The sequence below is a fragment of the Mesoplodon densirostris genome, chromosome 3 (assembly GCF_025265405.1).
Source record: "Mesoplodon densirostris isolate mMesDen1 chromosome 3, mMesDen1 primary haplotype, whole genome shotgun sequence".
In the NCBI taxonomy this organism is placed as follows: Eukaryota; Metazoa; Chordata; class Mammalia; order Artiodactyla; family Ziphiidae; genus Mesoplodon; species Mesoplodon densirostris.
Window position 1 is genome coordinate 153624751 of NC_082663.1, and position 17473 is coordinate 153642223.

Here is a 17473-nt window from a genome sequence, read left to right on the forward strand (position 1 = left end):
AAGAATATACAGGTCAGATAGATGGAGATTGATTTAATAGCTATGTTACTAATAGTGCCTAGTTAGAGTAAGCTTCCTGGATCTATAGCCCCATTTGGGCTTCCTAAAACTATAAATTAAACTTAAAACCCCCTTGACCCCTTCCTACCTAACAAGCTTCAAGGTAAACTTACCCAAGGAAAAAGCAGATAGTATCTTTAGGGTAGAGGGCTTAAAACAAAGAAGGGGGGGCTCCTGGTTCAGCCCTTGGTTCTAGTTTCACCAAATAATGATGCCATTCCTTTTTCCTTGTGGAAAAGAGTGATAGTGGAGAGAAACCTGAAGTATCTCTGTTATTTTCAGTCTTATGGAATGGAAGTTCCATATGTGAGGTATGGAAGATCAGCTTTCCCCCTCAAAATTCTTTTTTTTTATTCAGTTGATGTTACTTGAGCACTTTGCCATTTGTCAGATGCTATGCCAGTCACTACGGCATTATACTCAGTCCCAGTGGGAACGATAAGCAACTAATACTGGGATCTTGTAAAGAGGCCTGAACCCAGAAACTTCTGTCTTCAGCAGTATGACTGACTTTAAAGGGTTCTCTGCTGAAACAACAACAACTAGATCCTGAATGAAACTAATTTTTCCTGCTTGCTGGGCTGGCAGGAATTAACAGAAATCTCCAAGGAGAAAAATAAAACCAAAACCATGAGCTGAACCTGCAGTGAAGAGCAAATACCATTTTCAGCACCATAATCAGGAAATAAGCCTCAGACCAGCACCTTGGCATGTGTAGGTGAATCTGAGACTTCTGATTTAAACAAGTCCAGAAACCCAAAAGAAAAGTATTCTGCTTTCTGAGTTTTAGTTGTTTTAGCTATAAAATGTGAATAATATTCACCTCACAGGGTTGTTGTGAGGCATCTAGTTTTGAAAATAGGGTTAATGGAGTGGACAAGGGCTTTATGGGCTTGTTGCTATGTTTCATTCTGCAGATACAAACTATTGGAGAGCCTTAGTCATCTGTATTTCTGTCTGGTGACATAATTATTAAAATTAGAAAGATAATTTGTTGTCTGTGAAAACTTAGAGTAATATGTGATGAAAAAGCAAATTACTTAATTAGGAGTTAGGACTATCAGAGGAGAATGAGATGAGAGGATAAACAAACAATTGTTATTAGATTAAATTTATTCATTTATCATTTGTTGAGTCCAAACTACTATGCAGGTACCAAGGATACAGCATACAAAAATAAGTTATGTCTAATGGGGGAGAGGATAAGCAGGTACTCTGTGATATGCACTAAAATGATATTGGTATGTATAGAGTACTACGGAGTGATCAAAGAGGGAAGCAATAAACTCTCTCCAAGGTGGAGCAAGGCAGTTGAATTGTACTTCCAATCTGTGAAACTACTTTACCTGCCAAAATACTCCCTGATGGCCCAGGGAAAAATCAAGCAGACACTAGAGAGAAATCTACTCTTGAAAGATAGCTGCATGGGGCAGTATCTTTGAATTTGGTGCTCTTTTAATGAACTGTATTCCCCAATCATTTGCCACTTAGGTGACAGAAAGCTGAAATTTTATGCTTTTGAAATGTCAGGGGATAGAGGTCAAGGTTGGCAGAGCAGCAAATAATTAGGGAAGCAATCCCTAATCCCCAGAAGCAAGAGAATCACAGGAAGGGCAAACCCCAAAATTAGAGTAAAATCTGCCCAAATCTATGGCTGATAGCCAAATTTAGGCAGGCACAAGAGAAAGCCACCCTGCCGCCCACCGCCAGGTTAAAAGAGCAGCACCTGGAAAACATAAGAACAAAGGTATCAGTACCTACATTGTGCCAGGGAGAAAAAGCTTGCAGTTTGAGTTCAGGCAAATTAACTATCTACTAGAACAACAACAGCAATGAAAAGACAGTTTTTGTAAGAAAACCATCAAATTATTGTGTGTATTACCTATAATACTCAATTTTCTACCAAAAATTACTAGACATATAAAGAAGCAGAAGTGTGACCCATACTCGGGGTCGGGGGGGGGAAGTAGGCAGTCAATAGAAACTGACTCTGAGCCTAAGTGTTGGATTTAACAAAAAACTTCAAAATATTTAGTATAAATATGTTCATCCAATTAAAGAAAATATGGCATCAATGAATGAATAGATAGAAAATCTCAACAGAGAAAATGGAAACAATAAAACAGCAGAAATTCAGTTTATAAAAGGGGGAAATTTGGATATAGAGATAGACACGTCCAGAGGCAAGACAATGTGAAGACACACATCTACAAGTCAAGGAATGCCAAGGATTGCTAATAAACCCCAGAAGTTAGAAGAGCCAAGGAAGGAGTCTCCCCTACAGCCATCAGAGCATGGCCCTGCTGACACCTTGATTTTGGACTTCTGGACTTCAGAACTGTGAGACAATAAAGTTATGTTATTTTAAGCAAAAAAAAAAAAAAAACAGTTCGGGAGTTTAAAAATACAGTAACTAAAATTTTAAAATAACTAGATGGGCTCAACAGCAAATTAGGAAAGAAAGCAGGATGTCGGGGTGGGCAGGAATGACAGCGATGTTTGAGTTAGAACAATAGAAATCACCCAAATTTAAGAATAGAGTGGGGGAAAAGATGGAAATAATTGAACAGAGCCTCAGAGATCTGTAGGGAAATATCAAATAATTCAAAATGTGGGTAATTAGAGTCTTAAAAGGAGGGGTGAGGTAATAATAAAAAATTTTTTTGAAGAAATAATGGCTGAAATGTTCTCAAATTTGGTGGGGAAAAAAATAAGTTACAGATCCTCGAAGCACAGCAGACTCAAGGCAAGATGAACACAAAACCACTCCTTGACTGTCCAGAAAAAAATATGTTACATATAGGACACACAATGCAATTAACAACAGACTTCTTGGGAATCCCCTGGTGGTCCAGTTGTTAGGACTCCGCAGTTTCACTTCCAAGGGCACAGGTTTATTCTCTGGTCTCCCAAGGGCACAGGTTTATTCTCCAGTCAAGGAACTAAGATCCCGCAAGCTGCGCAGTGTGGCCAAAAAAGAAAACCAAAACACAACTGACTTCTTATCAGAAACTGGAGGCTGAAAGACATTGGACTGACATTTCCCTTATATCCAAATATCCAAACCTTTAGCCAAGGATTCTGTATATGGGAAAGTTATCCTTCAAAAATAAGGACAAGGACTTTCCTGGTGGCACAGTGGTTAAGAATCCGCCTGCCAATGCAGGGGACATGGGTTCAATCCCTGGTCTCGGAACATCCCACATGCTGTGGAGCAACTAAGCTCATGTGCCACAGCAACTGAGCCTGTGCTCTAGAGCCTGCAAGCCACAACTACTGAGCCCGCATGCTGCAACTGCTGAGCTCGCGTGCTGCAACTACTGAAGCCCATGCACCTAGAGCCCGTGCTCCGCAACAAGAGAAGCCACCATAATGAGAAGCCCGTACACCACAATGAAGAGTAGCCCCTGCTCACTGAAACTAGAGAAAGCCCGCGTGCAGCAAAAAAGACCCAACGCAGCCAAAGAAATTATTTAAAAAGGACAAAATACAGACATTTTCAGATAAACAGAAAAAGAGAATTTGTCACTAGCAGACCTGCACTATGAGAAATTTTAGCTGAAGGGGAATGACACCAAATGGAAACTTGGATCTACAAAAACGAATGAAGAGAACTAGAAATTGTAAATATGTGTGTAAAAAGAAAATATTTTCTTCTATTAATTTCCTTAAAAGACACATAGCTGAAAATAAAAATACCATATTGATGAGTTCATAATATATATATATATGTAAAATATATATGACAACAAAAATAATGGGGCACAAGACAAGAGGAATATTTTTTAAAGTTCCTACACTTTTACCTTAAGTATTTTAATATTTTTTCTAAGTACACTGGATTAGTTGAACTTGCATACTGTAATCATCTGAGTAACCACTAAAAATATAATTTAAAATATAGCTAGAAAACCAACAAAGGAATTAAAATGGAATTCCAAAAAATATATGTCATTAATTCAAAGTGGGGTGGGAAAGGGGGAACAGAAGTACAATGAACAGATAGGAAAAATAGGAAATAAATGGCATGATTATAGATATAAAAGCAAATATGTCACCAATTAAGTGTAAATGACCCAAAAACAAATCAAAAGGCAGAGGTTGTCAGACCAGACGAAAAAGCAGTAACAACTATGAGCTATTTATATGAGATGCACTTTAAATACAAAGATACAAGTACATGGAGAACAGAAGGATAGAAATACACCGTGCAAACAGTATGCATAAGAAATTTAAAGTGGCTCTATTAATAACAGAAAAATAGACATCAGTACAAGGAGGATTGCTGGAGACTAGGAGGATAAATGATAATCTTAATAATGATAAATAGGTTAATACATTAAGAAAGTATAATAATTATAAGTGTATATACACCTAATAAACAGAATTTCAAAAGACACAAGGCAAAAACTAACTGAACCTAAAGGAGAAATGGTCAAAGCCACAATCATAGTTAGACACTTTATTTGTTTTCGACATCTTTATTGGAGTATAATTGCTTTACAATGGTGTGTTAATTTCTGCTTTATAACAAAGTAAATGAGCTATACATAAACATATATCCCCATATCTCCTCCCTCTTGCCTCTCCCTACCACCCTCCCTATCCCACCCCTCTAGGTGGTCACAAAGCAGCGAGCTGATCTCCCTGTGCTATGTGGCTGCTTCCCAGTAACTATTTTACATTTAGTAGTATATATAAGTCCATGCCACTCTCTCACTTCGTCCCAGCTTACCCTTCCCCCACCCCGTGTCCTCAAGTCCATTCTCTACATCTGCATCTTTATTCCTGCCCTGCCTCTAGGTTCTTCAGAAACATTTTGGATTTTTTTTAGATCCCATATATGTGTGTTAGCATATGGTATTTGATTTTTTCTTTCTGACTTACCTCACTCTGTATGACAGACTCTAGGTCCATCCACCTCACTACAAATAACTCAATTTCATTTCTTTTTATGGCTGAGTAATATTCCATTGTATATATGTGCCACATCTTTATCCATTCATCTGTCGATGGACGCTGAGGTTGCTTCCATGTCCTGGCTATTGTAAATAGAGCTGCAATGAACATTTTGCTACATGACTCTTTTTGAATTATGATTTTCTCAGGGTATATGCCCAGTAGTGGGATTACTGGGTCATATGGTAGTTCTATTTTTAGTTTTCTTTCTTTCTTTTTTTTTTTGTGGTACGTGGGCCTCTCACTGTTGTGGCCTCTCCCATTGCAGAGCACAGGCTCCGGACGTGCAGGCTCAGCAACCATAGCTCACAGGCCTAGCTGCTCCGCGGCATGTGGGATCTTCCCAGACCGGGGCACAAACCCGTTTCCCCTACATCAGCAGGCGGACTCTCAACCACTGCACCACCAGGGAAGCCCCTATTTTTAGTTTTTTAAGGAACCTCCATACCGCTCTCCATAGTGGCTATATCAATTTACATTCCCACCACCAGTGCAAGAGGGTTCCCTTTTCTCCACACAGTCTCCAGCATTTACTCTTTGTAGATTTTTTTGATGATAGCCATTCTGGTGTGAGGTGATACCCCATTGTAGTTTTCATTTGCATTTTTCTAATGATTGAGAAATGCATCCTTTCATGTGTTTGTTGAGCATCCTTTCATGGGTTTGTTGGCAATCTGTATATCTTCTTTGGAGAAATGTCTATTTATGTCTTCTGCACATTTTTGGATTCGGCTGTTTGTTTTCTGGATATTGAGCTGCATGAGCTGCTTGTAAATTTTGGAGATTAATCCTTTGTCAGTTGCTTCATTTGCAAATATTTTCTCCCATTCTGAGGGTGGTCTTTTTGTCTTGCTTACGGTTTCCTTTGCTGTGCAAAAGCTTTTAAGTTTCATTAGGTCCCATTTGTTTATTTTTGTTTTTATTTCTCTTTCTCTAGGAGGTGGGTCCAAAAGGATCTTGCTGTGATTTATGTCATAGAGTGTTCTGCCTATGTTTTCCTCTAAGAGTTTGCTAGTGTCTGGCCTTACATTTAGGTCTTTAATCCATTTTGAGTTTATTTTTGTGTATGGTGTTAGGGAGTGTTCTAATTTCATTCTTTTACATGTAGCTCTGCAGTTTTCCCAGCACCAATTATTGAAGAGGCTGTCTTTTCTCCACTGTATATTCTTGCCTCTTTTATTAAAAATAAGGTGACCATATGTGCATGGGTTTATTTCTGGGCTTTCTATCCTGTTCCATTGATCTATATTTCTGTTTTTGTGCCAGTACCATACTGTCTTGATTACTGTAGCTTTGTACTATATTCTGAAGTCCGGGAACTTGATTCCTCCAGCTCCATTTTTCTTTCTCATGATTGCTTTGGCTATTCGGGTTATTTTGTGTTTCCATACAAATTGTGCAATTTTTTGTTCTAGTTCTGTGAAAAATGCCATTGGTAGTTTGATAGGGATTACATTGAATCTGTAGATTGCTTTGGGTAGTATAGTCATCTTCACAATGTTGATTCTTCCAATCAGGAACATGGTATATCTCTCCATCTCTTTGTATCATCTTTAATTTCTTTCATCAGTGTCTTATAATTTTCTGCATACAGGTCTTTTGTCTCCTTAGGTAGGTTTATTCCTAGATATTTTATTCTTTTTGTTGCAGTGGTAAATGGGAGTGTTTCCTTAGTTTCTCTTTCAGATTTTCTGTGGTTAGCGTATAGGAATGCAATAGATTTCTGTGCATTAATCTTGTGTACTGCTACTTTACCAAATTCATTGATTAGCTCTAGTAGTTTTCTGGTAGCATCTTTAGGATCCTCTATGTATAGTATCATGTCATCTGCAAACAGTGACAGTTTTACTTCTTCTTTTCTGATTTGGAAACCTTTTATTTCTTTTTCTTCTCTGATTGCTGTGGCTAAAACTTCCAAAACTATGTTGAATAATAGTGGTTAGAGTGGGCAACCTTGTCTTGTTCCTGATCTTAGGGGAAATGACTTCAGTTTTTCACCATTGAGAATGATACTGGCTGTGGGTTTGCCATATATGGCCTTTATTATATTGAGGTAGGTTCCCTCTATGCCTACTTTCTGGAGAGTTTTTATCATAAATGGGTGTTGAATTTTGTCGAAAGCTTTTTCTGCATCAATTGAGATGATCACGTGGTTTTTCTCCTTCAATTTGTTAATGTGGTTTATCACACTGATTAATTTGCATATATTGAAGAATCCTTGCATTATTGGGATGAACCCCAGTTGATCATGGTGTATGATCATTTTAATGTGCTGTTGGATTCTGTTTGCTAGTATTAGGTTGAGGATTTTTGCATCTATGTTCACCAGTGATACTGGCCGGTAGTTTTCTTTCTTTGTGGCATCTTTGTCTGGTTTTGGTATCAGGGTGATGGTGGCCTTGTAGAATGAGTTTGGGAGTGTTCCTCCGTCTGGTATATTTTGGAAAAGTTTGAGAAGGATAGATGTTAACTCTTCTCTAAATGTTTGATAGAATTCGCCTTTGAAGCCATCTGGTCCTGGGCTTTTGTTTGTGGGAAGATTTTTAATCGCAGTCTCAATTTCAGTGCTTGTGATGTATATTTTTTATTTCTTCCTGGTTCAGTCTCAGAAGGTTGTGCTTTTCTAAGAATTTGTCCATTTTTTCCAGGTTGTCCATTTTATTGGCATAGAGTTGCTTGTAGTAATCTCTCATGATCTTTTGTATTTCTGCACTGTCAGTTGTTACTTCACCTTTTTCATTTCTAATTCTATTTATTTGAGTCTTCTCCCTTTTTTTTCTTGATGAGCCTTGCTAATGGTTTATTGATTTTGTTTATCTTCTCAAAGGACCAGCTTTTAGTTTTATTGATCTCTGCTATTGTTTCCTTCATTCCCTTTTCATTTATTTATGATCTGATCTTTATGAGTTATTTCCTTCTGCTAACTTTGGGAGGTTTTTTTGTTCTTCTTTCTCTACTTGCATTAGGTGTAAGGTTAGGTTGTTTATTTGAGATGTTTCCTGTTTCTTGAGGTAGGACCGTATTGCTATAAACTTCCCTCTTAAAACTGCTTTTGCTGCATTCCCTTGGTTTTGGGTCATCGTGTTTTCATTGTCATTTGTTTCTAGGTATTTTTAAATTTCCTCTTTGATTTCTTCAGTGATCTTTTGGTTATTTAGTAGTGTATTGTTTAGCCTCCATGGTTTTGCATTTTTTACAAATTTTTTCCTGTAATTGATATCTAGTCTCATAGCATTGTGGTCAGAAAAGATACTTGATATGATTTCAATCTTCTTAACTTTACCAAGGCTTGATTTGTGACCCAATATATCATCTATCCTGGAGAATGTTCCATGAGCACTTGAGAAGAAAGTGTATTCTCTTGTTTTTGGATGGAATGTCCTATAAATATCAATTAAGTCCATCTTGTTTAATGTATCATTTAAAGCTGTGTTTCCTTATTTATTTTCATTTTGGATGATCTGTCCATTGGTGAAAGTGGGGTGTTAAAGTCCCCTACTATGATTGTGTTACTGTCGACTTCCCCTCTTAGGGCTTTTAACGTTAGCCTTATGTATTGAGGTGCTGCTATGTTGGGTGCATAAGTATTTACAATTGTTATATCTTCTTCTTGGATCGATCCCTTGATCATTATGTAGTGTCCTTTTTTGTCTCTTGTAATAGTCTTTATTTTAATGTCTAGTTTGTCTGATACAAGAATTGCTACTCCAGCTTTTTTGATTTCCATTTGCATGGAATATCTTTTTCCAGGCCCTCACTTTCAGTCTGTATGTGTCCCTAGGTTTGAAGTGGGTCTCTTATAGACAGCATATATATGGGTCTTCTTTTTGTATCTATTCAGCCAGTCTGTGTCTTTTGATTGGAGCATTTAATCCATTTACATTTAAGGTAATTATCAATATGTATATTCCTATGACCATTGTCTTAATTTTTTTGTTGTTGTTATTGTAGATCTTTTCCTTCTCTTGTGTTTCCTGCCTAGAGAAGTTCCTTTAGCATTCGTTGTAAAGCTGGTTTGATGGTGCTGAATCCTCTTAGCTTTTGCTTGTCTGTAAAGGTTTTAATTTCTCTGTTGAATCTGAATGAGATCCTTGCTGGGTAGAGTAATCTTGGTTATAGGTTTTTCCCTTTCATCACTTTAAAGATGTCCTGCCACTCCCTTCTGGCTTGCAGAGTTTCTGCTGATAGATCAGCTGTTAACCTTATGGGGATTCCCTTGTGTTTTATTTGTTGTTTTTCCCTTGCTGCTTTTAATATTTTTTCTTTGTATTTAATTTTTGATAGTTTGATTAATATGTATCTTGGCATGTTTCTCCTTGGATTTATCCTGTATTGGACTCTCTGTGCTTCCTGGACTTGATTGACTCTTTCCTTTCCCATATTAGGGAAGTTTTCAACTATAATCTCTTGAAATGTTTTCTCAGTCCCTTTCTTTTTCTCTTCTTCTTCTGGGACCCCTATAATTCGAATATTGGTGCGTTTAATGTTGTCCCAGGGGTCTCTGAGACTGTCCTCAGTTCTTTCATTCTTTTTTCTTTATTCTGCTCTGCAGTAGTTATTTCTGGTATTTTATCTTCCAGGTCACTTATCCGTTCTTCTGCCTCAGTTATTCTGCTATTGATTCTGTCTAGAGAAGTTTTAATTTCATTTATGGTGTTTTTCATCATTGTTTGCTCTTTAGTTCTTGTAGGTCCTTGTTAAACGTTTCTTGTATTTTCTCCATTCTATTTCCAAGATTTTGGATCATCTTTACTATCATTACTCTGAATTCTTTTTCAGGTAGACTGCCTATTTTCTCTTCATTTGTTTGGTCTGGTGGGTTTTTACCCTGCTCCTTCATCTGCTGTGTTTTTCTGTCTTCTCATTTTGCTTAACTTACTGTGTTTGGGGTCTCCTTTTCACAGGCTACAGGTTCGTAGTTCCCGTTGTTTTTGGTGTCTGCCCCCAAGTGGCTAAGTTTGGTTCAGTGGGTTGTGTAAGCTTCCTGGTGGTGAGTACTCATGCCTGTGTTCTGGTGCATGAGGCTGGATCTTGTCTTTCTGGTGGGCAGGACCATGTCCGGTGGTGTGTTTTGGCGTGTCTGTGACCTTGTTATGATTTTAGGCTGCCTCTCTGCTAATGGGTGGGGTTCTGTTCCTGTCTTGCTAGTTGTTTGTCATAGGGTGTCCAGCACTGTAGCCTTCTGGTCATTGAGTGGAGCTGGGTCTTAGTGTTTAGATGGAGATCTCTGGGAGAGCTTTTGCCATTTGATATTATGAGAAGCCAGGAGGTCTCTGGTGGACCAATGTCCTGAACTTGGCCCTCCCACCTCAGAGGCACAGGCCTGACACCCAGCTGGAGCATCAAGACTCTGTCAGCCACATGGCTCAGAAGAAAAAGGAGAAAGAAAGAGATGGGGGGGGGATAAAATAAGTAATGTTATTGAAATAAAAAATAATTATTATAAGTAAAAATATTTTAAAGTAATAAAAAAAAGAAAGAAAGAAAGGAGAGAGCAACCAAACCAAAAAACAAATCCACCAATGATAACAAGCACTAAAAACTATACTAAAAAGGAAAAAGAAAACCGACAGAACCCTAGGACAAATGGTAAAAGCAAAGCTATACAGACAAAATCACACAAAGAAGCATACACATACACACTCATGAAAAGAGAAAAAGGAAAAATATACATATATATCTATATATTAAAAAAAGGAAGAGAGCAACCAAACCAATAAACAAATCTACCAATGATAATAAACCTGAATACTAGACTAAGATAAACATAAAACCAGAAACAAATTTGATGCAGAAAGCAAACCCCAAGTCTACAGTTGCTTCCAAAGTCCACCACCTCAATTTTGGGTGATCCGTTGTCTATTCAGGTAGTCCAGAAATGCAGGGTACATCATGTTGATTGTGGAGATTTAATACTCTGTTCCTGAGGCTGCTGGGAGAAATTTCCCTTTCTCTTCTTTGTTCGAACAGCTGCTGGGGTTCAGCTTTGGAATTGGCCCCACCTCTGCGTATAGGTTGCCTGAGGGCATCTGTTCCTGCCCAGACAGGATGGGATTAAAGGAGCAGCTGATTAGGGGCCTCTGGCTCACTCAGGCCCGGGGGAGGGATGGGTACTGAATGCGGGGCGAGCCTGCGGCAGCAGAGGCTGGCATGATGTTGCAACAGCCTGAGGCTTGCCGTGTGTTCCCCCAGGGAAGTTGTCCCTGGATCACAGGACCCTGGCAGTGGCGAGTTGCACAGGCTCCCTGGAGGGGAGGTGTGGATAATGACCTGTGCTTGCACACAGGCTTTTTGGTGGCTGCAGGAGCCACCTTAGCATTTCATAACCATCTCTGGTGTCCACCCTGATAGCTGCCTATCTCTGGAACTCGTTTAGGTGGTGCTCTGAATCCCCTCTCCTCGTGCACCCTGAAACAATGGTCTCTTGCCTCTTAGGCAGTTCCAGACTTTTTCCCAGACTCCCTCCCTGCTAGCTGTGGCACACTAGCCCCCTTCAGCCTGTGTTCACGCAGCCAACCCCAGTCCTCTCCCTGAGATCTGACCTCCTATGCCGGAGCCTCTGCTCCCAGTCCCCACCCGTCCTGGCTGGTGAGCAGACAAGCCTCTCAGGCTGGTGAGTGCTGGTCGGCACAGATCCTCTGTGCGGGAATCTCTCCACTTTGCCCTCTGCACCCCTGTTGCTGCACTCTCCTCTGTGACTCCGAAGCTTCCCCCCCGCCCACCCCCCATCTCTGCCAGTGAGGGGGCTTCCTAGTGTGTGGAAACTTTTCCTCCTTCACAGCTCCCTCCCAGAGGTGCAGGTCCCGTCCCTATTCTTTTGTCTCTGTTTTTTCTTTTGCCCTACCCAGGTACGTGGGGAGTTTCTTGCCTTTGGGGAAGTCTGAAGTCTTCTGCCAGCGTTCAGTAGGTGTTCTGTATGAGTTGTTCCACATGTAGATGTATTTCTGATGTATTCATGGGGAGGAAGATGAGCTCCACATCTTATTCCTCTGCCATCTTGAAGGTCTTTCCCCTGGACACTTTAATACACTTCTGTCAGTACTTGATAGCACAACTGCATCCCGTCAAAGGTGAAGAAAATCAAAGATCCAAAAGCTACTATCAGCAACCATGACCTAATTGGCATTTATATCCAACAACTCCAGAATGCACATGTTTTTTCAAGTGTACAAGGAACATTCAGCAAGTAGGCCATGTGTTAGGACATAAAATACGTCTCAGTGCATTTCAAAAGATTGAAATCTTACAGGGTTTGTTTTCTGACCATGGTGAAGGTAAGCTTGAACTACATGATAATAAAGTGACTGTGTATTAAAAATCGTGGGATGAAGCTAAACAGTACTTACAGGGAAATTTTTAGCTTTAAATGCTAATGCTAGAAAAGAAAGATTTTGAAAATCAAGGTATCAGCTTCCACATTAAGAAGCTAGAAAAAGAAGGGCAAATTAAATCCACAGTAAATAGAAGGAAGGAAATAATAATGATAACAATAGAAATAAAGGGAATGGATGAAAAAGCTGGTCCTTTGGAAAGATCAGTCAAATTGATAAACTTCTAGCTAGGCTGATCAGGGGAGAAAATGCAAAGGATACAAATTACTAATACTGGGAATAAAAAAAGAAAATTGGGGATAAATCTATACAGAGTATAGAATTAAAAAGATAATAAAGGACTGTTGTGAACAACTTTATGCTAATAATTTTAATAACAAACTCCATAACTCACAGAACTAACACAAGAAGAAGTAGAAAATGTAAATAGCCTTATGTCTACTAAATTTTAACTACAAAGCAAATTTCAGGCCCAGATAGCTTCACTCGTGATTTCTGTAAACATTGAAGAAAGATATGGTACCAATGCAACACAACCTAAATAGAGGGGGTGGGAATAGCTCCCAATCATTTTATGAGGCCAGTTTTATTCTGATAGAAAAACCAGTAAAAGAAATTACAAGAATAGAAAACTACAAACTAATATCCCTCATAAATATGCAAAAATTCTTAACAAAATAGTGATATATTAAAATAAACAATATAGAAGAAAACATACATCATAACCAGTGGAGTTTTCCATAGGATTAATTTAACATTAGAAAATCAATTAATATAATTTTTGGTATTAATAGTACAAAGGAAAATCATAAAATATCTCAACAGGTGCAGAGAAATCATTTGACTAAATTTAACAACCATTTCCAATTAAAACTCTCAGAAAACGGGACTTCCCTGGTGGTCCAGTGGATAAAACTCCATGCTCCCAATACAGGGGGCCCGGGTTCGATCGCTGGTCAGGGAACTAGATCCCACATGCATGCTGCAACTAAGAAGCCCGCATGCCACAACTAAACATGCCACAACAAAGATCCTGTGTGTTGCAACTAAGACCCAGTGCAGCCAAAATAAATAAATAAATAAAAACTTTTAAACTCTAAGAAAACAAGGAGAAGAAGAGAACTTTCTCAACGTGATATGGGGCATCTATGAAGACAACACAGCTAACGTTATCCTTAATGATGAAAGTCTCAGATGTCTGCTTTTCAGCACTTCTGCTGAGAATTATACTGGATGCCTTAGCCATTGCAATAGTTAAGAAAAAGAAATAAAAGGCATGCAGATTGAAAAGGAAGAAAAACTCCTCTATTTGCAGACATGATTTCTTATATGGAAAACCCTAAGGAGTCTACAAAAAAATTTACTTGAACTAGTAAGTGAATTTAGCAAGGTCAGAGGATACAGGGATAATATACATAAAGAAATCAACAGCATTTCTATATACTAGCAATGAATAATTGGAAAATGCCAAAAAATTATTTCCATTTTCAATATCATTTAAAAACATCAAATTCTTTGGGATAAACCTTTTTGGTTTGTACAGATGAATTGGGGATATAAGGGAGAAAACTAATAATTTAACTTGGGACAAGAAGTGATCTGGAAGAATTTTCACACACAGTGATATCTGTGCTGAGTCTTGAAAGACAAGAAACTTCCAAACAATCAAAGGGATAATAATCACTCCAGACAAAAGAAAGAACATAAGCAAACATAAAGATAGTAATACTTGAGAAAGCATGGCACATTTGGGGATCTGAAGTAGTTCTGTGTGATTTGCACACACGAGGAGGAGAGGAATCAAGAAGAGGCTGAATTATGAAGGGCTTTATGAGTCTTACTAAAGCATTTGCTCTTTATCCTGTAGCTCATATGGTGGGTTTTAAGTGAGAGAGACATGGTAATGTTGCATTTTAGAAGTTGGTGATGGAATAGGAGTTGAATTCAGACCTTTGCAGCTATTTATGTTGAGTTCAGCTAGCAGTAGAGAAGCAGTGATACTATATGGCTGCTTCTTAGGAATGAGGCATTAGGTTTCACCAAGCAATCCCTATTCCAAGATGAGATGCATGCCAGCTTCTCACTTGACCCACCCAGAATCCTGTGTCCTGCTTTGGTGCCATTGACAGTGGTGACCATCACATCCATTAAAAGAAATAGCACGGTAGCTGTAGTAGCAGCGAGAGCATTGATAGCCCAGCAATTAGTACCCGACATAGCAGTGACAATGGTACCCAACCAAGTGAGGAGACACCTGGAAGGCAGAGCAATATTGTTCCTGGCTTATGACACAGAGGTTGTTTACAGTACCTCTGGCTGGCATCATCAGGCTTTGTGAACTGCCTAATCATTTTGCCAAGGAATTGGGGTGAATATAGGAGGTTTTTTGTAATTAATTTAGGCTCACACTTACAATGGTTAGTTTTATAACCCTTAGTGTATTATTCTCCATATCTGACTATAGGCTGATTATACATTGAATGAAGTACATTCCTAGGCCCTAACAGGGAAAGAAGGAAACAGGCCTGGGTTTGAATGTCTGTCTGTGCTACATAACTGTATAATCCATAGGTAAATAGCCTAACCCCTCTGAACTCTAGTTTCCCCATCTGTATAATGGAGATGATAATGCCTTCCTGACAGGGTCATTGTGAAAATTACAGATGTGTGAAAGCACTCAACACATTCTTAGCACAAAGTAGATTCCCTTATATTAGTTTCCCTTCTTTAGCTTCTGTTGTAGGTTATCCTGTGTATTTGCTTTTCCAAACAAAGTTTGTTTTTTACTTTGACTTAAGGTTGAAATCTTCTCTACTACTCCCCTGTCCACCTTGGATCATAAAACATTTCCCCGTGTCCTCTGTTATGTGCTTGTGGCATTTGGATAATTTAAGAAGGTATAGAAATTGGCAGCTTTGACAGAGGAAAATTTTGGCCAAAGGAAATAAACTAACACTTATGTTATATAAGATATATAAATTGTCAGTGAAGTGAAAAAGTAAAATAGTTTTATCCTTAAAAGCTAAGCTTTAAGTCCTCTTAGATAAAGCTAAGACCCCTACTTGACCTCTTATCTTCTCCCAATCCTTCAACAGGACTTCATTGACTTAACTAGAGAAACCAGACCAAGGGCGAAGGATCGCAATGGACTCTGTGTGATTGACCTAACAGGACCTGAGGAAGAAAATAGACCTATTGCCACTCTTGACTTGACTCTAGAACCTGTTGCTCCTTCCCAGAAAGAGCCAGCCAGTCTTCAAGCATGTGCCAGCCTCTCCAGCAAAGAGGTGATGGAAGGGCGGGTAGACAGAAGCTCTCGGCCTGCAACACGGAGAATCATTAACAGTGATCCTGTGGATTTGGACCTTTTGGAAGAAACTGCATTTGAAGGTCCCCAACCCCCTACGTCCATCAGTGGGGACTCTGTTTATCCAGGAGAGCCTAATTGTAGCTCAACCATATTCAAAGGTGACCTCGGCTTCTTGGCAAGCCTACAGCTATCTTCAGATACTCACTCCCTCCCCGCAACAAGCAATAATGGTAGCCGTAGCAATCAAAGGGCACCCTTGCCATGCCCACAGCAAGATGTGCCTTGCCTTCCACAAGCCTTGCCATGCCCACTGAGAGCCTTGCCATGCCCACTGCGAGCCTCACCATGTCCACCACGAGCTTCCTCATGCCCACCGCGAGCCTTGTCATGCCCATCACAAACCATGCAGTGCCAACTACAAACTTTGCCTCACCCACCTCAAGAAGGGCCATGCCCTCCTCAAGATGTGCCATGCCCTCAGAATATGCCATGCGCTCAGCAGAATATGCCAAGTCCACCTCAAGACTCATCATGGCAACTTCAACACTCACAAAGCCCACCTCAAGACTCACTGTGTCCACCTCAAGACTCACTGGGCCTACCTCAAGATGTACCAGGCCCACCTCAAAACATAACGTATCCACAAGATGTGACACACCTGCAAGACATGCCACAGTCATCAGGAGATATGCTGCAATCATCAAGAGGTATGCTACAATCATCAGGAGACGTGCCTCAGTCATCAGGAGACGTGCCTCAGTCACCAGCAGATGTTCTACAGTCACCAGCAGATGTGTCACAGTCACCAGCCAATGTACCACAGTCACCAAGAGACGTGCCACCGTCACCAGGAAGTGTACCACATTCACCTGGAGAAGTCCCACACTTATCAGTAGATGTGCTACAGTCACCTGGGGACATGTCATGCTTGCCAGAAGACATGCCACAAACATTTGGAGACTTGGCTCATTTACCAAAACTCAGGCCTGACTCTCTGCAAAATGATGTACAGAACCATGACACCCCTATGGATGTCTCAGCTCCATCCTCTCCAAGCTGCTCTCCCCGCCCACAGTCTCCACAGTTTGAAACTTCCTTAGAGAAAGTTCCTTCGCTCTCTGTCAAAGAAACTCCAGCCAGAAAAGAGATATCACTGTCAGAGCCTGTCAACCCCGGATCTGCCCAGGTGCAAGCACGAACACCACAATGTGGGTTGTACAACAGACCATGCCTGCATAGAATGAAGTACTTCTTACGACCTCCGGTGCATCACCTCTTCTTCCAGACACTAATACCAGATAAAGACACAAGAGAGGTGAGCTAACATGCCTTCCCCTGGGGATCAGGTGTCCTTGGTATAGGCCTAGCATGACGTTCGTATGCCCACCTGAGTTAAGACATTTTTATCTTTTTCCCACTGTGGAACCATTCAGTGTAGAATCAGATCTGGGTTCAAATTCAGCCCCACACTTAAAATCTGGCACTGAAGAAGTCACTTTACCTATCTATAAAATGGAGATAAGAACATACTTCACAGTATCATTAAAGGAGATAATATGTAAGGTGCCTGTTGGAGTGTCTGGCTTACCATAGGCCTTCATCAAATACTTCTCAATTCCTCTGCCTTTCCTTCCTCAATTCCTGATGCCCTCATTACAGCTTCCATATCACAGAGATAATAATACTCATGACACTTTGGTAGCTTCAAAATTGTTACTCTCTAACTTGGGGGAAGGAAATTCAATTTTAAGATTTTTTTAATTGAAGTTGATTTACAATATTGTTTTAGTTTCAAGTATACAGCAAAGTGATT

The 17473-nt window shown here is 39.7% G+C and overlaps 1 protein-coding gene across 1 annotated transcript in view; it reads left to right on the plus strand.

The window, feature by feature from the left end:
* Positions 1 to 17473, plus strand: part of SIMC1 (SUMO interacting motifs containing 1) — a 107422-nt gene that overhangs the window by 36850 nt on the left and 53099 nt on the right. Inside the window, exon 2 of the mRNA XM_060092444.1 lies at positions 15446 to 16975. Within this exon, the coding sequence (XP_059948427.1) occupies positions 15446 to 16975 (1530 nt within the window). The remainder of the gene's footprint in view (positions 1 to 15445; positions 16976 to 17473) is intronic.